This window comes from Pieris rapae, chromosome 19, assembly GCF_905147795.1.
Source record: "Pieris rapae chromosome 19, ilPieRapa1.1, whole genome shotgun sequence".
NCBI classification, from domain to species: Eukaryota; Metazoa; Arthropoda; class Insecta; order Lepidoptera; family Pieridae; genus Pieris; species Pieris rapae.
In genome coordinates this window covers 321,147-343,495 of record NC_059527.1, presented here as the reverse complement: position 1 = coordinate 343,495, position 22,349 = coordinate 321,147, and the positions used below count along the sequence as shown (strand labels likewise).

The 22,349-nt window shown below is 33.1% G+C and overlaps 3 protein-coding genes across 5 annotated transcripts; all 3 read left to right on the top strand.

Annotated features, from left to right (window-relative positions):
• Positions 1-989: 989 nt before the first annotated feature.
• On the top strand, positions 990-6,397 carry LOC123690012 (cytochrome P450 6k1-like). Of its 3 annotated transcripts, none has more exons than XM_045632405.1 (6): positions 990-1,059; positions 2,145-2,798; positions 3,166-3,390; positions 4,554-4,828; positions 5,660-5,840; positions 6,147-6,397. In XM_045632405.1, exons 1-6 carry the CDS (start codon positions 1,008-1,010, stop codon positions 6,305-6,307), a joined length of 1,548 nt encoding a protein of 515 aa, XP_045488361.1. In that variant the 5' UTR covers positions 990-1,007; the 3' UTR covers positions 6,308-6,397. The 3 variants fall into 3 exon arrangements, with proteins under 3 accessions (XP_045488361.1, XP_045488363.1, XP_045488362.1); XM_045632407.1 differs by having other exon boundaries at positions 5,673-5,840; positions 6,147-6,262; XM_045632406.1 differs by lacking the exon at positions 990-1,059 and adding an exon at positions 1,921-2,073.
• Positions 6,398-10,413: 4,016 nt separating this feature from the next.
• LOC110997891 (cytochrome P450 6k1) lies at positions 10,414-13,403 on the top strand. The gene is made up of 6 exons (XM_045632408.1): positions 10,414-10,529; positions 10,741-11,402; positions 11,477-11,701; positions 11,778-12,052; positions 12,307-12,487; positions 13,081-13,403. Exons 2-6 carry the CDS (start codon positions 10,742-10,744, stop codon positions 13,242-13,244), a joined length of 1,506 nt encoding a protein of 501 aa, XP_045488364.1. The 5' UTR covers positions 10,414-10,529; position 10,741; the 3' UTR covers positions 13,245-13,403.
• Positions 13,404-17,680: 4,277 nt separating this feature from the next.
• Positions 17,681-22,033, top strand: LOC110997895 (cytochrome P450 6k1). The gene is made up of 6 exons (XM_022266260.2): positions 17,681-17,784; positions 18,957-19,661; positions 19,763-19,987; positions 20,241-20,515; positions 21,096-21,276; positions 21,859-22,033. The coding sequence occupies exons 2-6, from the start codon at positions 19,016-19,018 to the stop codon at positions 22,014-22,016; spliced, it is 1,485 nt and encodes a 494-aa protein (XP_022121952.2). The 5' UTR covers positions 17,681-17,784; positions 18,957-19,015; the 3' UTR covers positions 22,017-22,033.
• The last annotated feature ends 316 nt before the right edge of the window (positions 22,034-22,349 follow it).

The following is a 22,349-nucleotide window of genomic DNA, read 5'->3' as shown; positions in this document are numbered from 1 at the left end:
TGGATTTCTCATGATTTCATGTTTCATTCGTTCATCGCCTTTTCCTTCGAGGGGAGGGTTAGGGTGGTGATTTGATATGTTCGTATAGAGATTAAAGAAAATAAAAAATAAAATACGTTTATTTTGGAACATAAGATCGTCTAGGTATCACTTATTCCACGTCAATCAATTCGAACCTGTAGGCATCCCTACTCATCGGCAAAGACAGAGCAGGCCGAGAGAAAAAGCCGGCGTAAAAAATTCTCGGTACTCTTTTAAAAAAGCAAATCATCAAAAAATATTTAAAACAAATGTATCAAATTAATGAGAGGTAGCCTGCCCAGCACTAGTCCCAGGCCCTTTTCCACACTTGAGGATATGAAGAAATGAAAAAAGTTCAGCGGGCCGCCATAACGATAACACCTATTCGGTCGAATTTTCAGCATTTGGTAATGAACTGGTGGTAATTGGATGAAGTGGAAGATTTAGTCCTAAAATTTCTAAAATTATTATATTTATATTTTGACTGTATCTCGGCATTATACAGTCAATCAAAAAAATCAAAATCAAAATTCGTTTATTCAGTTTAGATGCGTCCTCGGGCATGCTTATGAATGTGAAAAACATTTAGAAAATTCGCGAAAGAGCAAGACTACGCCATCTGTTCGCAAAACTACCAGGAGGCTTTGTTCTGAGAAGAACGGGAAAGAAACACAGCAAGTTTTACCCTTGTAATGTCTTCATTTCAGATAAGTGATCTTGGTAGTCTTGGAAACATTTGCGAAATCAGTAAATAGTGCACAATTTAGTTATCTACCATGTAATAATACTAATGTTAACGTAATTAAATTATTAAAAATAAGTAGGCAAAGGGCGTTATTTTTTACATACCCGTTTAAACTGGTATGTAAAAAATTAGATATCCGAACGTTATTTTACGTCATTAATAATTCAAGGTATAAAGTTATGATTGAGGTGGCGGTGTTAGTTTATATATTGGAAATAATTTCAACACACGTATTCATAAGATGCTGTTTGAAGTGAAACATTTACTTTTGCTTGCGGTCGTCGTGCTAACAGGTAAGACCTGAAAAATATTTATTTCTACAATTATATATTTTTATTCTAACGCTCTTTTAAATAAATATTCTACTTGGACCCTAAAAATCTTGTACAGCTGCGACTACTGCGTAATCATCTTCAAATGTATGGCCCTTGAGATGTTCCTTTTACCGCGGTACAGGTACAAAATCACATGTAGTTTGGTTCGGTGAATTTTCTGAAAAATTTTGAAGCCAGCGTCCCGAATGGCAGCTATCGTCACTCTGGAACTTGTTGTCCACGGGGGCTTTATATTTGTGAAACAAAACAACTTTAGCGAGTTTTAGACGTCGTAGCAGGCATTAGCTGAGTTTCATGTCCTGTGTTGGGGACCTTTCCCGTGAAAGTGGCCCTATCATTGATATTACCGGACCTTGGCTGTCCCAGAAATAAACAGCCCCTGATTTTACCGGTGGAACGAATCGCATTAAATTTCTTCGGATTTGGAATGTCATCTCGGAGCGTCTTCCAGTTCTCAGACACGAGCTGACCACTGAAGTATTTCCGAACCAATTCGACTTAGGGTCCTTTAACAGTAAACGAATTCTTAAAAAGCCGGCTACCCACTCGCGTGCCCTTCGGCTTCGAGTGTCCATAGGCTGCGGTATCACTTAAACTTTTTCCCCTGTTCTATAAAAAACACTTATGAAGAACTAAAACCCCGATGCCGTTTCTACTGACTAAGCATTTATAATTTTATAATTCGCAACATGAATCTGATTAAGTAAACCCATTCATGATCTAATTTATTCATTTAATTAACACTTATTAACGTCAATAAAATAATTAAATACTTGTAACATTTACAGCGAGCTTTTAAATCAGAGGTGAAGAATTATTAATCGCCTATTTTATGTATTATGTTTAAGCTGCAAACATTTCACGATTCTTCACACATGTACATCTTAATCTTTTAACTGTGGTTTAATAATTAACAGCCAGCCAGCGTTAAACCTGTATTTTAAATTGATAACCACAACCTTACACAAAAAGGTACAATTGTTAAACAAAATCCCATTTTTATAAACTTTTTCTCTTTAATAAATTATTCATAATTTTTGCAGGACAAACAATGCTTCCCGATGCATATAACATCGTATTCTACGCGTCACTTGTATGTGTAGCATTTTATTTCTACTGCAGCTACAAACTCAGTTATTGGGAGAGACGAGGTGTGCAGCAATTAAAGAATACAAACTATTTATTTGGCGATTTCAAAAATGGAATCTTGTTTCAATCACCGCCCGGATACCACTTGGGACATTTATACAGACAATCTCCACAAGACGCGCCCTTCGTGGGATTCTATATCTTCCATAAACCCTGTCTCCTTCTAAAAGATCCAGAAGTAATAAAACAGATACTATCTCGCGATTTCGAAAATTTTTCTGACCGTTCCTTCTCAGGATCTGAGCAGAAAGACAGTTCAGGCATGATCAATTTGTTTGGATTAAGGAATCCCGCATGGAGGTCGCTGAGAAAGAAGATAACTCCAACGTTCACTTTGAGCAAGCTTAAGCAATTGCTCACATTTATGACCGAGTCTGGAGATCCGATGATGGAATTCCTCCGTAAGAATGTCGATCAGAACGGCAAAGTAGAAGTAATTGACGTTCAAGATACCTGCTACAAATATACGGCCGATTTGTTCGCGAATGTTTCTTTGGGCTCGAGAACTGATTCGTTCAATGACAAGAATTCGGATTACCTTAGATATTGTAAGTACCTAAATTCAAATATAAATTTTAATGTTCCTTATTTACAATTATATTGTTCTGTATCAAAAGTCAGGAGTTTACTTTTAAATGGAATGGGGCAGAGACATTGATACAATCAGTTAGGCATCATCAGACAATTCATATACGTAATCATGACGTTAGCCATTTGTAAGATTTAAATAAATATTTGATAAAAGCGCCTGCACTGAACGCAAAAAGACAATGAAAAAAGCCAATTTAACTGGTTAGATCAATAACCTTGCATTTCAATTAAAATTTAGCTGCATGGCTTTTTTTGTACTCACACAAATTATTTTATCGAACGATTAAATAATACTTTATGTTTTTAATTTATTATATTTTTCAGTTAAGAAGTATTTCCACTCATTTAGACGAATGATTGCTATCGTCACTGTCTTTTTTGTACCAGAGCTCGTTAAAGTGGTTGGATCGTCCATACTTTTTGATTCCACCTACTTGCGTAAATTATTCTGGAGCGCGGTAAGATTAAGGGAAAAAAGTGGAATCAAAAGAGGAGACTTCCTTGATACGCTTATACAGCTGAAGAATGAGGAACAGGATCCACTTTATGGTTTGTTTTGTTTTTGTAGAAATTATATTCTATCTCACCTAAATTTATAATGTTTATAGCGGATATTGTAAATATTATTGAGAATACCGGTTTCATAAACGACTCGTCGACCCTTAATTATTATGTGAGGGCCAGCGGTGAATCACAGTAAAAAAACAAAATATATTTAAATTACTTTAATTAAATTACTACAATAATTAAGACTCAACTAAATATGACAAATAACCTATATTACGGATTCATTACTATTTGAGAATTTGAAAATGAAAATGTTTAGAAAAGTAAAAAATGGCTTAACGTAGAAAGTTCCTCTCTACACATCGTCGCATTCTTTTTATGGCATTTTCGAACGCCTTCATCGCATCTTCAGGGCTCGTAAAGCAAATATCTCTAATTTTATCTTCAATTCTTCAATACTATGGCGGATGACTCATTATCTCGACACCTGCAATAGTCAAATATTCAACAGTCTGTTTTGCGGATAGCGCTGAAACATTTTTAAAGTTAAATCAAACTAAGGCCTAGGCTTGCCTGTATCTGCTGATAGGTCACTATCTTGTCTTCCTCTATAATGCGTCACACAGCACTGATGTTATCTTCAGTAGTCGCTGTTAAAGGAAGTCCGCAGGAGTCCAAGCTCAAACTCGTTAAACCATTGTAAATAGTGGCACGAGATGGGGCTTCATTAAGAAATGCTAATCGCAGCTTAGCTTTGTTGTTCAGTTAGCCAACAACGAAAGTCATATCATTGACTGAAAATTTTCTCGCGTCAGGTTCATGTTCACGTATAACAAGAGTTTTAGATTTGCCGCCAATTCACAAAACAATGACAAAAGAATTCAATAGACTCCTTAAGTTACTAAATAGTTCTAAAATTGAAATTGAAAAAAAGTTTTCATAAGCAGTGTTTCTAACTGGCCAGTTCTAAACATTTCACGTAACAACTAAAAATGAATAAATAGAAAATTAAAACAAATTTAAAAAGTTTGGCCTTTGTGGTAATGTAGAACATCAGCATTTCGTTGCTGTATTGGGATACTTATTCGTTAAGCGATGACAGCATCAGCTCTTGGGTCACCGATACTATCTACTAGGCGCCAACTAATCTCTTAAGAATATGTAAATTAACTACTCAATATTCATATTAATATAAAAAATTACAGAATTTAACGAACACAATCTCTTTTCACAAACCGGCACATACTTGGCGGGACTCGAGACGAGTTCAAATGTAACAGCGTTCACTCTAATGGAATTAGCGAAAAACACTGACTATCAGGAAAAGGCTAGGTACTGTATCAAAACAGCAATCGCCGAACACGGATGGACTGTGGAAGCCTTTAACAATATGAAATACTTGGATCAGGTCATAGCTGAAGGACTCAGGCTGCATCCATCAGTTTCCACATTAGACCGTGAAGCTTTGCATGATTACAAGGTATTTCTCGTTAGCTATGTATTAGTACTAATAGTATGTACTTAGTTATCTTGTGCACCTACTTCATTATGCATTCACTGTTGGCTTATTTTAATTTTTTTATTATTACGACTAATTGATCCTAGATATAATGAGAAACCGAGTTCTTAGAAAATACTTGGTCAATAGTAGGTCATGGCAATATTTAAATAATGCACTTATAATTTAATAGATGACTGTACCCGATCGTAAAAGTCCCTCGAGTTTACTTGAAAGTCATATAATTATAAAATAATTGATTTGCTGATATTTTAGCTCTACTTGTCTAGGTACTTACTGTTTAAAACCCCGTATATACAAAAACAATTCGGTGTGTCCTGCTTAGTTTTTTTTAATATCATAAATCTAATAAACAAAAACTAAAATGTCTTGGGTATGACACTAATTAGCATAATATCCAGACAACAAGTGAACGTATAAAGTGTATACCAAAGAAAACGCTGGCCTGATGATATCATAGTTCTTGTGTACAATCAACGGATGGTAGTGTTAAAAAGCAAAGATGAATGGCAGTCGTTGGGTCTTGCCCGAGATGGTTAACCGACGCAATACTAAAGACCCAATCAAATACATGATTTAATGTAATACATTCTAAATTCAATTTCATATATTTTTGTGTTTGTGTAAATAATTTATTTTTTGAAGGTTAAAAAAGATATAAATGATAAATTTTGAATTAAAAAGGAAATGTAAAACTGGTTTTTAATTGTTATCGTACTTTATATTACTTGTTGTAATCTTGTTCAATGAATAATATTATGTGGCCTTATGTAAGTTCGGGTATTGTTGTAGATACCAAACACAGATATTGTTATTGAAGCTGGTACTGCTGTTTACATTTCACTATTTGGGACACACCGGGACCCTAAATTCTTTGATCGCCCAGAGGAATTTGATCCTGACCGTTTCGCTGAAGATAAGAAGATTCCAGACAATTACCTACCCTTCGGTTCTGGGCCAAGGCAGTGTATAGGTAAGATATACTAAATACTAGTAATACCTGCAGCCAAGTTATATTATCAATGTGATGCGTGTAAATGAATTTTATTCATTGTATGTAAGGAACCCGCTGCCCACTGAAGTATTCCCGAACCAATTCGACTTAGGGTCCGTCAAGAAATGAGCACACAAATTCTTAAAAGGCTGGCAACGCACTTGCGAGCCTCATGGCAACGCGAGCGTCCATGGGCGGCAGTATTCCATTACATATACAAATATATAATTTTTCATTTTCAACTTAAAAATAACACAGCATAATAAATCACCATTTTCTTTTTAGGTGTAAAAGCTGGTCAACTCTACATGAAAGTCGTCTTGTCTATGATTCTACTCAACTATAAATTGAATCATAAACAAACTGAGGAGTTGCAGCTAGACAGAAGAGCAACATTTACCACCGCAGCTAAAGGAATTAATTTAGAATTTGTCAAACTACATTAATCATCACAAAAACCTTGTGTAACGCCTTGTTTAATTTTGATTCCAACTAAAAGCAGTTAATTTATTTATTTAGTACTGTATTAAAAAAACCTGTGACAACCTTTTTAGGTTGGACCTAGATTTCTGTAACTGTTTCATGATCATTTCTCTAACAGGCAACTTGTTGATCAGCCTCCTGTGCCTGACACATGCCGTCTCTGAATCTAGAGCTAGCCGGTTTCCTCACAATATTTTCCATTACCATTGGAGCGAATGTTAAATGCGCACATAGAAAGAGATACACTTGGTGCACAGCCGGGAAACGAACCTACAAGTTCAAGGATGGCAGTCGGCCGACACTGCTTTCAGTACTGTGTTACCTATATGTATAATTCATAAAAGACTTTATCTGCATGTAATGCATGTACATTATATAATATTTACCTTTACGTACTGATTTATTTTGATATATAATGTTTAAAGAACTTTATTTCTTATTACAAAAAAAATATTTTATTTACATGAGAAAGTTAATATTAATATGTATATACGAGCGAGGTACACGTCGCCATTAGCCGTATCAATTTTAGTCAACTGTGTTCACTCTAACATGTATGTTTACTGCCTTTTTGAATTTGTCAAACACACCAATATTGCGAATTTAAGATGGTAATTGATTAAATAATTGCACACCCTCATACCTAATACACTTCTTCAAATAATTTGTACGCGGCTTCGGCAAGATAAGCAAACCTGCTCGATGAGTATTGCGTGTAGTTGTGTATTTGACTTATTATATGTATAATATAAGTTGATCAATATTGTTTAAAAGTTTCTTACTTAAAGGGTTTCGGGAAAAGCAAGGCAAGCAAAAGCAGGAATGGGGCAAGAATATATAAAAATGGCGATTGTTTTATAACATGAAGTTCCGTAATGATGAATGGAGGAAGGAAAATTCTGTGTTTGTTTCATGGATAATTATCTTAATAGGCAAGTCGCTGATCAGTGGCCGATAAACTTGACATACGTCATACACTCACTTTGCATACATACGAGCAATGAAAGTAGGGCAAAAAGATTAATTATCTATTGCTGATTTCTACCGTTAGGGTTGCAACGCAGAGCGACTCAGAGTCACTCACATAACCAGTTAACCTTGCTGGATTGTCTAATAATCATTTGTTGTCAGCGAATGTCACGGGCAACGAAAAATATACTTTTAAAAGCTGGTAAACAAAGCTGGCAGCCAGAAATTGTCCAGGAAACTGTTACTGGGTAGGCGTTTAGCGGAGAAATCGGGGATTCCCTCTACTAGCTCGTAGTTATAGCCCTTAGTTTAAGTTATTAATTGTATACTTTTGTAGAACGATTTACGCAGCCGTTGCGGACGGACGTTAGTCATAAGCTTGCTTCTTATAATAATTCTGTTAGCAACTAACGCTCGATAAATAAACGGAACATTTAAAACTTCACTTCGAGTTTCATTTCATAATTCATTCAGAGTACGATCGTGGATCGAGCTACCATACGCTTAAAGTTTGAATGCAAGGGATTTGCTGTTGAGTTCTTTTATTATTATTATTACGTATTGCTTCATAGGACACAAAGTACTTTTAAAAACCCAAAATTTTTGTATTAACCCATTCTTAAAACGGTGTTAAGTGCTAAAGACCTCTTTTACCTCTACAGATGTGCGTTGTCTACTCGAGAAAAAGTATTTAGTTCGGGTTTCAACCTGAAACAATAGAAAATAGTAGATGACGACATTTAAATTTAGAACGCAATATTTTGCGCATACAATTTTATTTTTCCCATCAATAGGTAAATGTAATAAACATATTAAGCGAAATGAAAGAGGTTTAAATACAAGAAATTATTGCGGAATTTAAAGTCAAAGTATTTTATTATTTAATAACGATATTTAAAAATCGAATAGAATATTGGAAGAATTAGCTCATTGTCCTTGTTGTCAACATATTTATATTGAATAAACATAAATATGTTGATATATTATAATATATAAAGATATTGAATATTGAAATATTTGTTGTTTAATGTTGTTAAATAAATCTTGAAAAAAAAATGCTTTTTTTTTTCTTTTTTTCTGATCGTATTAGTGTTATAATAGGCAAGGCATGGTAGAAATTAATCTCAAAAAAATCATCTTTAATTAATTCTAATTAATAATCTGCTCCTCACCTCATTTCTTTTCCATTCGGGGTTTGGTTCTTCTTGACGGACGGTCAGATATGAATAGGTAATATTCAAATGACTTATGTAAATTAAATATCCAAGGTAAGACTCGCTTATTACCACACTACTTTGATCGTTTACCATTGCCCTTTGCAGTGTTTTTTCTTTTTTAAGTGCGCGTTGTAAAAACCTACCTTTTCTATCACGTAAAAAACGTCTGGAGTTTTTAAATGTTTAATATAAAAAAAACAGTGTCTGAAAAGATGATGCCCAACATTTTTCACCATTTTTTTTCAATGCAACATGGCTCGCGAGTGCGTTGCCGGCCTTTTAAGAATTGGTACGCTCTTTCTTGAAGTAATAGTTACTTTCTTCATGCATTTAAACGATTTTTTTTCGAATCTCAATTAAGCTTGTTTATTCGGTTAACACTAAATTACTAGAGCTAAAAATGCATTGTCAGACGTTATACACTATGAACTTCAAAAATGATTTGGAACTGGACTTACTAGAAACTAGGACTACTAGGACTTCCGTGGAAATTTTATCCTCGTAGACCATATTTAATTAAAAAAAAAAAAACAATCTTAAGGCGCTAAACAAATTAAGATATACAGATCAACTACTTAATCAATCGCATAACACACTCGAATTTAGTCGTATTATTTCTTTCTCTATTATTTTCTCTTTACTTAAACCCTAATGTTTTTTAGGTCGGGGGCACTGTTTATGCCATCCAAGTACCAATAATCGTAAATCTAGATATTCTGTCCTTACCGCACCCTTTTCCTAAACAGCACTCAGTCTCCCTTGCGATACTCAAGTGAAGGTGGAGGGGACCATTCTACATATGCTCCCGCGCATCTTGAGAAATTTTGCAACCGCCAACGCGATGTCAGGCTTTTGATTGCTTTTTCGTTTTTGCTTACGCTTTAAATTGGCTTTTCTCTCACAGAGACAAGTGAAGAGACGCAGGAGTACCGGTGAGTGGTTCCATATTTTACGGCACCTTCCACTTCCCCTCGTCGACATTTCTACCCGCCAGTACAAACAAACCCCACAAATTTAAACCACCGCGTGGCAAAATGTTAGTTTAGAATAAACCTGATTCAAAAATAATTTTAAAATAACATTATAAATATTTGCTTCGAACCGAGTTGTTTATCAGTAAACCACCGGTTGATTTGTAATTGCTTTGCATATATTATAGCAAATGAACATATTTCTACATAAATGACATACACCAAAAATTACAGCGTGCGAAAGAAACTATTTTTTATAAACAGTTAATAAATCGTTTATAAAAAGTTTTTAATACATTTGTGTTTTTGGGTAGGTTTTTTAATACAAACATTTCTTAAGTGTTCTTTTTGATTTAACAGCCTCAAAAGCCTTATCATCAATTTAAAATTGTTAATTAAATATTGCAGAGATAAGACAACAATCTGCCAAATTTCCCATAGTGGAATATGGAATTCCATTCATGTCCATTTAAGATATTCCATATATTTGCTGCTTCATATGAACAGCTGTTATTAATACAATTTATTTTATAAGTATGGATTTACGTTACAAAACTTAAACAATTCGTTTACTTCAAGGCGAGAAATTAGGTTTTTGTCACGTTGAAAATGTATTGTTTAAAAATTTAATTATGGGAAACTCGAACTTATCTAGAATATATATTAGGAAACGTCTAATTCTGACATAAATTTATTACACGCTATTGTTTCAAAATTACTAGTGTGTGTGTGTGCCAAAGTTACGCTCGAATTTCAGCTCAGTTCACTTTGGAAAAAAGAGCACAGCGAAATCTAAAGAAAATAATTAATTCTACCAATAACTGAAAAACAAACAGAAAAATAGTAATTATTTTATGATAATTTCTTGTTTTTAATGTAAAACAATTTAATGTATTTAAATACATAACATATAGATTGCCGCCTGACGTATCTATATATAATATAACCTGACGTATATTAATAAATTGCTAGTTTTTAGCCAAAATAAACATCTATTATTTTGCAGTTCTCATCAAGCAGCTGTAGAGGTAAGTTTTTGATTTAAATTTATACAAAATAAAAATAAGGAATGGCTCAAAGGTCTAGCCAATTATAAAACTGTTGCAATATTTATTAATAATTACATACAGTTTAACTTTTTATTCAAAATAATAATTGAAAACAAGTCATTCGTTTCATTATTAGTATTACATCTTTATTGGAAACGCAGTGTGCATTAACTAGGTGTATTAATTTCAGAATGGGAGCTGTATTTCATTATCCAAGCTTAGGCACTATATTCTTGCTGTTTTCAATCCTTTGGCTCACTTACTATTATTGCTGTTTTAAGTTGAATTACTGGAGACGGCGCGGTGTGCCACAGTTAAAGACAACACATTTCATATTTGGTGATTTTAAAAATGGTTTCTTATTTCGCTCCCCACCCGGATACCACTTCGGAGATTTATATAGACAATCGCCGAAGGACGCCCCGTATGTTGGAATTTATTTATCTCACAAACCATGTTTGCTGTTAAAAGATCCTGAAATAATAAAACAAATTTTTATTCGGGATTTTGAGAAATTTTCCGATCGCTACTTCGCTGGAACCCCGCAGATGGACAGCACAGGAATGATAAATTTATTTGGATTGAAAAATCCCGCTTGGCGGTACTTGAGGAAAAAAATCACTCCTCTGTTCACACGGAGTAAGCTGAAACAGATGCTACCGTTTATGATGGACGCCTCCAGCCCCATGATGGATTTTTTGAGAGAGAAAGTCGACAGCAACGAAAGTAAGGCTAAAGTAATTGACGCTCAAGATGTGAACTACAGGTTTACAGCAGATGTGATCGCTAATGTGGCTTTGGGATTTAAGTCTGACTCGTTCAATGGCCCGGAATCGGATTACACTAAAAACTGTAAGTTTAAAAAATATTAAAAAATACATGTAAAACAGTAATTAATATTTATTTAATTTCTTGTATTTTTACAGTTTTAAACTATTTCCATTCTTTTAAAAGGATGTTTGCTATTTTCACCGTATTTTTCATACCTGAAATGATAAGAACATTAGGATTCCTGATATTATACGATTCGTCATACATGCGTAAAGTTTTTTGGAATATAATCAACGCTCGGGAAAAGAGTGGCATTAAAAGAGGAGACTTTATCGACACTCTAATACAATTAAAGAAAGGCGAACAAGATCCCATTTATAGTAAGAATTATACTTAATTGATATCGGTAACATTATCACTTACTTTACAAGCTATTTATACCATTTCATCTTTCAGAATTTGAAGGACACAATCTGTTTTCACAAACCGGGACGTTCTTTTCTGGCCTTGAAACTAGTTCAAATGTGTCTTCGTTCACTCTCATGGAGTTAGCAAAAAATCCAGAGTATCAAGAACGCGCCCGCAAATGTGTTACTGAAGCAGTTGCTAGGCACGGATGGACCATCGAAGGGTTTAATGCGATGAAATATTTGGACCAATGTGTTTCTGAGGGTTTACGAATGCATCCTTCTGTGTCTACTTTAGACCGCTACGCACTCGAAGATTACAAGGTGACTACTTTTAATTAAGGCACTTGAGCGTGCGTTTTATTATATTCTTTTGAGTGCTTGTCTGCAGCTAATAGTTGCAAATCATATGCATTGCATTACACTGGATGCAGCTCCTTTCCAGCATCTAAATGTTTAAATATGTATAGTAACAAAATAATAGTTTAAGGACAACCTCATAGAAAAAAAGGGTTGACGGTGATATAGAATTTGTTTCGGGTATTCCTAAAATACTTAAATTTTGTGAATTCTTTCAGTTTCCAGACACAGATCTAGTAATTGAAAAAGGGACACCAGTGTATATTTCTTTATTTGGTGTGCACAGAGATCCACAATACTTCGAAAATCCTGAAGTTTTCGATCCAGATCGATTTGGTGAGGGCCGAACGGTCTCTGACAATTACCTACCCTTTGGTGTTGGACCCAGAGCATGTATAGGTATGTATATAACCAACAGTTCTTTATTACAATGAAATATTCAAATTACAACTTAAGTCTCATCTCACAACTTGCAACATATATGACAGATATTGAATACAGGATAAAACCACAAACCAAAAAAAAAACACTTAGTTATGACAATTGAATGAAAGTTAATTTTATCAGTACCGAAGTTCATAAACAGAATAACTTTTAAATTATTTTCTATTTGTGACAAATAAATAAAAAAATAGTGAGATTTCACGAAATTTTATTTATGATTTTATTAAGTTTATTGTCTATAAACGAAATTGGCCAAACAGAACTACTTTTTAATATAATCAAGAACATAACATAACCGTGAACTCTATTTAGAGTTATGAACTATATACAGTTATGCATAGCATCATAAAACATCTCCAAGGTCAGATTAAAAATATGATGAACGTTTGTTGGAAACTTATTAACGGTTTAATTATATTTTGACCAGATTTACCTGGACTTATATCATTTTATTATTGTATATGTGCTTTGAATATATTAAACAACAGATAATAGTATAACATGAGTTCAAAAGTTGTTTATTTAAAATGTTTTTGCTAATATTTCAGGTTCGAAGGCTGGACAACTATTTGTAAAGGTTGTTCTCGCGAAAATTCTGTCTGAGTATCGACTTGTGTACAAGTACCCGGTTGAAGGATTAAAATTAGACAGACGAGCTACTTTTACAACAGCTGCAAACGGTATCAATGTGGAATTCACGAAACTAACCTAATAATATTAGCATTGATAAAAATAAATTGAACAAATTATTTCTATTAAAAATACAACAGGAATGTCGAATAGATTTGTTGCTTTTAAATTTTATTCATTTTTTTTAAAGAGGCAACTGTTGCCAAAAATTCGATTTCATTTGTAATATTGATTAGCGTTTTTTGAATAAAGAAATGTTTTATATCAAAATACCTATTCTTAATCATCTGCAGCGCTTGGATTAATCACCTATGTAGTTAACTAAAACATACGAATAAGTAGTAAATTATAAATTTAGATCTTCCTTTAGAAATTTAGTACATATTAGGGGTGTTCAATAATAGGTGCTAATCGGTATCATCAAATTATCTTTTATTAAATGTTATCTTATTTTTTGACATTATCACTTTTCTGGTTTATACATTTTGCATATCTTCTTTCCTAAGATAAAATCTCAAATCTAAAATCTTGTACGCGACGACTAACTACAAATATATGGCTAAGTCCGGAGAACATAGATGCTCCATTAACTCAAAACGAATCCAGATTCATGAATGGCAGCCATCCTAGCTGTGTGTAATTCTCTCTAGTCTCTTCGTTTCTCTGCGCTTCAAAAAGCATTCTGGGCAAGTGCGGACATTTTTCAAACATAAAATATGGTTGTATATAATATTGTAGATACCCCTGTATAAATCGTGCTTTCTTCAAACACTAATAAGTCAATAATAATTGGAGTCAGGCGATAGCATCTAATTTAATTTATATTGAGACTTTTAACATAATTAACATATCTTATCAACGTACATTAATAAGTGAAACTAGCAATTAACTGAAATGTAGAATGATGGGCTTGAACTATTATCGATCTATAATAACGGTAATTATTTCGCAATAAATAGTGATAACAAGTATGACGCAACTATATATGTTACTGGTTAATGTTATCAACATAGTAAATTTTCGGGTTTCTACATGGACGGTTCCTGGGTCATCGGGGTGTTTTAAATAATAGAGGTTTTTATTTTTACTCTATATTAACCTCACGCGTACAACAAAAGAATATACGCGAAATAATGATATGTTAATAGCTGTAAAACGAATTAATGCAATCTATCCGAAAGCCGTAGACAATACTAAGTTAAAGTTTAGGTTTTAATTATTATTATAAGACATGGAGAATGAATACAAGTTTTCTTTATCTTCTGTTGCTTGCTTTACATATAAGCAATTAATCCTTTCGATGCCCACATTAACGCGTTGTGTTTTATCTTCTCTGCTCACTTTACAACCAAGTTGCGATTGTTGCTCTATGGATTTCCTTTGATGGGTAATTTAGTAACAATTTTCTTCTTTTTTCTCTATTACTTACATTGTAATTAAAAGTACATATTATTACTATGAATTGAAGAACCAGACAGTGTACTTGACTTGCCGGGCCGTACAAGTAGTATATACTGCAATCCCCCCCGCCCCTTCCTCTCGTCAGCAAAAGTAGGAATAGGTCTCAAAAATAATTAATTTGGCGATTAAAAAGAATGGCTGAGAGTTTATTGCCAGTTCTTCTCTTTCTTTCTACGCCCTTGATTTCAGATTTGGCAGCAAATCTAAAATTAGAAGCATTTAATGTATATTTTATTTTTGACTTTCATAAGTGTACATTATGTCACCTACATGAATAAATTATTTTGAATTTAATTGAATTGAATAATAACATAATATAAACGTATAAAGTTTTTGTGGGAATCCTCGAAAATTCATTTCGTTTTCAAGCTTAGGCACTATGTGAGAAATATATTGTGTAAAAACAAAATAGTAATTACTAGTGACGTCATCACCCAGTTAGAAAATCTCGCCTCGACCCTATAGTGCTTACGTAACATCTAGAGAAATTTTCACTACAAAATGTTTTTATAATGAATGATATGTTAATAAAATTTTATATTATTCTATCATTAAATTAAATTAATCTCTTGTTTAACAGTTTTTCACATACATCATTATTTTAATTGAAAAATTGACTAATTTAAAGTTTATACACTGTATAATGCTTCCTATCAAATTTTATCCCACGGTAAATCTAATGAATTTATTTATGTGTCTGTCTCTCTTTACAGTACCTTCTTCGGTTCATCGACTATGAAATCACAACGATGCCAAAGGTTTCACTTCAATAATTGTTTTTGCGTAGAAATCAATTTAAATTTGAATTAAATAATGTATGGTGTTATATCGTATGTTCGTTTTTGGGAAGAAAACTTGCATTTTTTATGGGAAACAAAAACTTTCACTGCATTCTCAAAATTGTATGAACCCTTGCGTTAAAATTGTTTGTTAAAAATAATTACAATTACACATGTTGCCTACTGCAACTTAGATCAAAATTCTTTTGCAATGAGATCTTGGTGAGTTTGATTGTTGGCTTATTCTAAGGCTACCGGTTCCAAAATTTCTAGAAAATTATCCTGATGGCTTATAGAATGTAGTTTTGGCTTTGTCTCTCTTCTTTTCTTCATGTATCTAGTGGCTACAAACTTATAATAATATATCTTATACTAAGAGTTGTAGCCAGTACAACAACATCTTCATGGTTTGTTACGGGTTATAAATTCCATCGTAACCGTATTGCATCTAGGGCTTCCTCAAGACCCTGTTTGTCGAATGCCCAGTATAAATTAAATAAATCCCACATCCTTCCATTTCCTTTTAATACTTCAAACGGCACTTTAGCCTAAATTATAATGAGCAGCGGGTTCAAGTCACCTATCTCACTTTTTATCATAATCTTCTCACCTGGGCTAGATATGGGCAAGTCTTAAGCTCTTATAAAGTCAAGAACGTTGGTTTCAAGCCAGGTTGGGTAGTTCATGCCTTGAGACCAAGTGCAGAATCCTGTTGATCCGAGACTTGATACACTTTTGGTGAAGTTTTCACTTATTTTTTAAAAACATTTAGTTTTGTCACTCTTTATAACGCCCCAACAAAACATCACTGACGCAGCATGATGACTCCGTTGTACCTTTCCCACTCCTAGAACAACTAACTACTTTGGAAGTGTGAGCGTAAACTTTATCGCTTTGCTTATTGTAGTGGTCTTCAATCCTAAGCTTTTTTCATCGATAAAGAAAATATTTCTGTGCTTTTCAGCTGCGTATCGTTACATAAGGGATCAAAACGTTCAAATTTTTTTCTGCTTCCTACTGGGGTTTTGATAAATTCTGGCTTTAACAGCATTAACTTGTAGTTCTAACAGCACACGGCCGCCCCGATCTTTTATAGTCTTCGACAGACGAAATGTTGTTGTTTCCTGATAGTCCGATATACGAACATACGGGTGATACCAAGCTTTTGAAGTGTTTCAGAAAATTTAAATTGATGGAAATCACCACGCTTACAAAACTATGAAAACCTAAGCGAGCACTACATGTACAACCTTGACTCGTACACGGGTAGTGTAATTTGTACATATTTTTTCTAAGCCTACGATTTTCTACCTAATTGTTTAATAAACGACTTCTTCTTCGTTTTTCCTGGCCTTCCATGAACTTAGTACATCAACACGCAACCGTAGAATATGAAGAAGCATAAACTCCTGATGTTGTCTTGATGTACCAGCTCCATAGTAAAAGTAGATATATTTTTAATCGCGTGAACTCCCATTTTACCTTTTTTAAAAGCTAGTTCCTACAAAAGGGAAGTGATTGCGTTTTTGGTTATGGTTATATGTAATATCTGCTGTACGTGCCAGTATATATATTATTTTTCCTTTCCAAAAATAATGCAACGCAATAGACTCAAAAAAATGAATGTGATATACATTCATTTTTTTAACGCCCCTCATATAAACTATGTTATCATTGATTCTAAAATAGCGACAAATTACACCTTTTTAACCGGTCAGACATTTCATTTTGCAAATATATTCTTTGACTCCAGGTGAGCATTCTGTTCTGCTTGGTTGCTATTCTCATTTTTGTTAACGTTCCGTAACTAATATGTAAAAGGCTAATTTAAGTGACTGAAAAATTAATATTCAATCCTGATCAGCATTACGTTGAGGCGTTTAAAAATGTAATTACTATATTATAATTTTATATTGAGATGAAGAGACTTTTGGGCACTAAATTTATGGTCTATGAAACTTTTCGAAGATCCTTACAATTGCTATCTGAAAATTCTAACTGCAGTACTGAAGTATTTGAGTCAGTTAATAAAAGAAACCATATCTCTAAAGTCGTGACACTAAAACTTATTATATCAAGGCAATATCAATAATAATCAGAATTTTATATGTTATTAGAGTTTTGAATTTTAATTAGCGTCGTTGAAACAAGTGGCTTCCCCGTATTATATAGTAGATAGGTACACTGGTACTGATAGGTATTTTTAATATCAATTAGTATGGAAATAATTAAACATAAAACTGATAGGTATATTTTCGTCTTTTTTACACTGTGGTTTTGCTTTTATATCAGGTTAAGAAGTGACGGAAAACACACGCCTACAGTAAAACTGCGCGCGCCTTCAACATATTGCATACAATCCTTTGTTATGTAATCACAAAGGTAAAATGTTATTATTTAATTATAAATAATCAACTTTTCTAATAGTAGCAATGCGATTTTACATACAGTACACTCATTTTATTGATTTATTTACTAACTTACTTTTAATAATTCGTAATTGATTATTATGATTTAGTTAATATAATTGACGAGTAACTTGTAATTCAATGAAAAAATGTTAACAGTATTTCTGTGTCGACTTAAAAAATACATTCAATTTTATTTTTAAATCAATTTTGTAACTTATTATGTACTAATATAGTTGCCGAAATATCATGAAGATCCACAGTTTTTGTGAAATACAAGATAACTTCTCAAGAGATGTCAAACCGTTGATATTAGCTCAAAAATTTATCAACGCGTTCCCTAATAAATCCAACAAATAAATCCATAGTTTAAGAGTCTAAATTAATAAAATCTATAACTTATAGTTTTGGTGTAATACTGATGATTTCGAACTAATATGTTCTTGAATCTGGGTCTGTTGGGTGTTCAAACTTCTTAGATTTTAGTTAATCGGCTATACCCTTATCATTTCATTTGTCTTGTATATTAATTTTAAAAATAAATTTTCAGAAAATTCCTCAAAAATACATACATACACAAATAATAATAAAAGTAAAATAATAATAATAAATATAAATAAAAAATATTGAAATTTATACATATTCTTTATTATTATCTAAGAAGCGCCAATTCAAGAAATACTTCATTCTGCATTTTCTAGTCGGATTTATATTATATTAGGGGCATTTATTATCTTAATCTGTTAAAATTGAAAAGAGGTTAAAAATAAAATGTATTACACCAACGTATTTTATGTTGCATACAATTATATCAGTGACATTCAGTATAATAATAATTTTATTTTATATGTTGGTTATTAGAGTTTCGTATGTTAATTAGGGTTATTGAATCAGGTGTCTTCAGAGTATATCTTAGCACAAATATACGTTTAATATTAATTATTATGTTATGTTACCAACACCGTTGTTTTGCATTTTTCGATAAGATTCTTTTTATTCATCATTATTAAATTCGTGCCAGTGCGTGGGTCCAACTTATTACATGACAGAGTCAATTCTATATAAAACCCAAAATAGGTAAAATGCTATGAATTAATTAAATAAGATTTAAACTAAAAAATCACCCCAAATTTGTATTTTTTCTAGATTGTATACCTTGCTCGTGATAAAAAAAGAAAGAAAAAAGAAATAAAAACACTATAAATATGGATTTCTTTAATTTTTTTCTTACCTTCGCGCTACTTTTTCTTCTAACAATTCTGGTTTATATCTATTGCTATAACCGGTTAAATTATTGGAAACGAAAAGGTGTACCACAGTTACCCGATACCGATAAAATATTTGGGGATTTCAAAAGGGGAATTTTATTCCGATCACCTCCAGGATACCACTTTGGTGAACTTTACCAGCGAATGCCTAAAGATGTACCATATGTCGGTTTTTACGTCTTCCATAAGCCCTGCCTCCTCTTAAGAGACCCAGAAATAATAAAGCAGATACTTATCAAGGATTTCCACAATTTCTCTAACCGACACTTCGCGGGATCACAGCAAAGAGACAGCTCTGGTATGAGAAATCTATTTGGGCTTGTCAATCCCGGCTGGCGATACTTGAGGAGAAAGATAACTCCAACATTCACGAGAAAGAAGTTGAAACAAATGCTAACACTGATGGTTGACGCCGGTAAACCGATGATGGAGTTTCTTAATAAGAATATTAACGATAAAGGAAATAAAATAATAGATGCACAGGACATCAATTATAGATACACGGCTGATCTCATTGCCAATGTTGCGTTGGGTTTCAAAGCAGATTCGTTTAATGATCCTGAATCGGATTACACAAAATACTGTAAGTTATCTATCATAGTAATATTACAGATAATCACATGTAGTGAACATTTTGAAGCAAAATAAGATTTTTTTAGTATAAACATTTAACGGTATTTTTAGTTATGGACTTCTTTCACTCGTTCAAGCGGATGATCGCTGTGTTTACTGTATTCTTTGTACCTGAACTGGTCACCGTTGTCGGCCCTCGTGTACTGTATGACGCAACATTTGTACAGAACTTATTTTGGAAAGCTTTTGAATCAAGAGAAAAGAGTGGCAACAAGAGAGGAGACTTTATTGATACACTAATAGAACTAAAAAATGGGACTCAGGATCCAGTGTATAGTAAGCATTTTGTTTTTTGTTCATCCACGAATGTGTTATTTTTTAACGTCTTGTAAATAAAACAGTAACAAAAATACTCTATTTAAAGTAAATTAAAAACTATAAAATGTGAAGTAAAAAATTAAGTAACATATTTTTTTACCTCTTCTGCCCGAATTTGTCTTACGGCTCCACTAATCAAAAATTTTCTACTTCCTGCATGCGTGTGCAAGTGTTTAGTAAGGAATGTGGTATTAAGCTCGTTATTTTTCAGAATTCGAAGGAGATAATCTATTTGCGCAGTCTTCAACATTTTTCTCTGGTTTTCAAACTAGTTCTCACGTCTGTGCATTTACTCTTATGGAGTTGGCTAAGAGTAAGGAATGTCAAGATCGTGCGCGCGATTGTATCAAGGAAGCGGTCGGAAAGTATGGATGGACGCTTGAAGGTTTCAATGAGATGAAATATATGGATCAGGTAATATCAGAAGGCGTCAGGATGCATCCATCGGTTCCTATACTTGATCGCTACACTCTTAACGACTATAAGGTACGTCCAAAAGACTTTTAAGTAGTACTCACACTCAAACTCAAATCTGTATAGCATTCCTTTTGTTAATATTTTACACGTGACACGTTATAATTAATTACAATGAGGAGCTTGGTTAGGCACAGCAATGTTGTGGGCATGCTCCACTATAGTTAAAACATTTATATTCCTACTAGATACATTATTTATTTGCTTTGGCTTCAAATTGCGAAAAGGAGAATGTACTTAACTTTATTAATAAACTTAACTTTTATAAAAGAAATTAATGTCTGTCGGTCAGATACTCTGAAACAGTGTAATAACACTTCTTATATAATAATTTCTTTAATGATTTGGTAAACCTCTAGTTATTTGCCTTGCTCTTCAAACTTGCTTGACTTTGTTCAGTAGGTATGTCTCGTTGTGTTTTTATGTGAGCAACAATCAATAAGCAATAAATTCTGTCTTCTGGACCTGTTTTCTTAATAGGCTTCTTTGCCTAAAGTCGTCGATTTTTGTGTACATATTAGACTGGTGTCTTCATGGATCAAAATTAACATGATTAATATTTTTATTGATAATATTTATTGTTTATGTATAGATACCGAACACAGACCTGACTATCGAAAAGGGAACTCCAATTTATATTTCTTTATATGGTTTGCATCGTGACTCAGAATTTTTTGAGAATCCCGAAGTATTTGATCCAGAACGCTTCAGTAAAGAGAATAAAATCCATGACAACTATCTTCCTTTTGGCACTGGACCCAGAAAATGTGTTGGTATGACAATAGATATAATGATTTTATAAACGATTACATGAATAATAATATACACTCTATCAGGCTGTCTTAGTTTTATAAGCGTGGGAATTACCTAAATCGTCTAAGTTGCGCTCCGAGAGTTTAGCCAGACGTAGGCACTCTCTTCAACGGTTTAGTTGTCTGCTGAAATATTTTCGAATCAATTGGATATAGGGTCAATAAAAGAGGCCTTCAAAGTACTTCCGCACGAGACTTCTGGCAATGTCTTGATGTTCATCTGGTGCTATGAGAGGGAGCCACTAATAACATAATTTATACTACTACACAGAATATTGGAACTTAAATAAAATCGTCAAAGAAACGAATGCAAACAAGACAAAAAAAAGTGCCCTTAATTTTTTATTTTGTTCCATATTGTAAATTTAAAACATAGTTCAATATGACTGCTGCCTCCTGAACTGTAAAAATTTAAATGCGATGCGATGCTTGCGGTTCGATAAAATGCGTTAAAAATTCTTTACAGATTTGCATAATTTGATTTTTTTATTTTCAGTTACAATATTGAATTAAAAAAGATTTTTATATACGTTTCATTTCTAGGTATGAAAGCTGGAAGGTTGTTCGTGAAGGTGGTAATATCTATGATCTTATCAGAATATGAGGTGTACCTTCAACCTTCAGAGAAAATAAATTTGGACAGACGAGCTACGTTTACGACAGCTGAAAATGGCATTTATATGACATTTACTAAATTATAATAAAGACATTGGAATGTATTCGTAACTTTTACTTATATTTCCCATATACAATTCCGCCATATTCAAAATTAAACTGGTACAAATATGTATTGTGGACCAGTCGGCTTGTATCCGGGGTAGGATTGCTTAGGTTAGCGAGGTACAGATGGCTAAATGGCTAAATGGATGTGATTAAAGCCGTTAGTAGGTTATAACGATAATAGTAATTAATTTTATTATTTTTGTATTGTTATTTTATAGCTGTTTTATTCACAGAAGAAAAGATGGCATATTTAGTTGTATATACGTACCTACAGAGTTTAAGTCTAGGTAAAAGTTACATCTGCTAATAAT

Excerpts from the sequence above, each read along its gene's own strand:
- LOC123690012 (XM_045632405.1), top strand. The coding sequence starts at position 1,008 with ATGCTGTTTGAAGTGAAACATTTACTTTTGCTTGCGGTCGTCGTGCTA. Across the intron at positions 1,060-2,144 it reads TGCGGTCGTCGTGCTAACAG|GACAAACAATGCTTCCCGAT; the intron begins GTAAGACCTGAA and ends TAATTTTTGCAG. Across the intron at positions 2,799-3,165 it reads TTCGGATTACCTTAGATATT|TTAAGAAGTATTTCCACTCA; the intron begins GTAAGTACCTAA and ends TATATTTTTCAG.
- LOC110997891 (XM_045632408.1), top strand. The coding sequence starts at position 10,742 with ATGGGAGCTGTATTTCATTATCCAAGCTTAGGCACTATATTCTTGCTG. Across the intron at positions 11,403-11,476 it reads ATCGGATTACACTAAAAACT|TTTTAAACTATTTCCATTCT; the intron begins GTAAGTTTAAAA and ends GTATTTTTACAG. Across the intron at positions 12,053-12,306 it reads ACGCACTCGAAGATTACAAG|TTTCCAGACACAGATCTAGT; the intron begins GTGACTACTTTT and ends GAATTCTTTCAG.
- LOC110997895 (XM_022266260.2), top strand. The coding sequence starts at position 19,016 with ATGGATTTCTTTAATTTTTTTCTTACCTTCGCGCTACTTTTTCTTCTA. Across the intron at positions 19,662-19,762 it reads ATCGGATTACACAAAATACT|TTATGGACTTCTTTCACTCG; the intron begins GTAAGTTATCTA and ends CGGTATTTTTAG. Across the intron at positions 20,516-21,095 it reads ACACTCTTAACGACTATAAG|ATACCGAACACAGACCTGAC; the intron begins GTACGTCCAAAA and ends GTTTATGTATAG.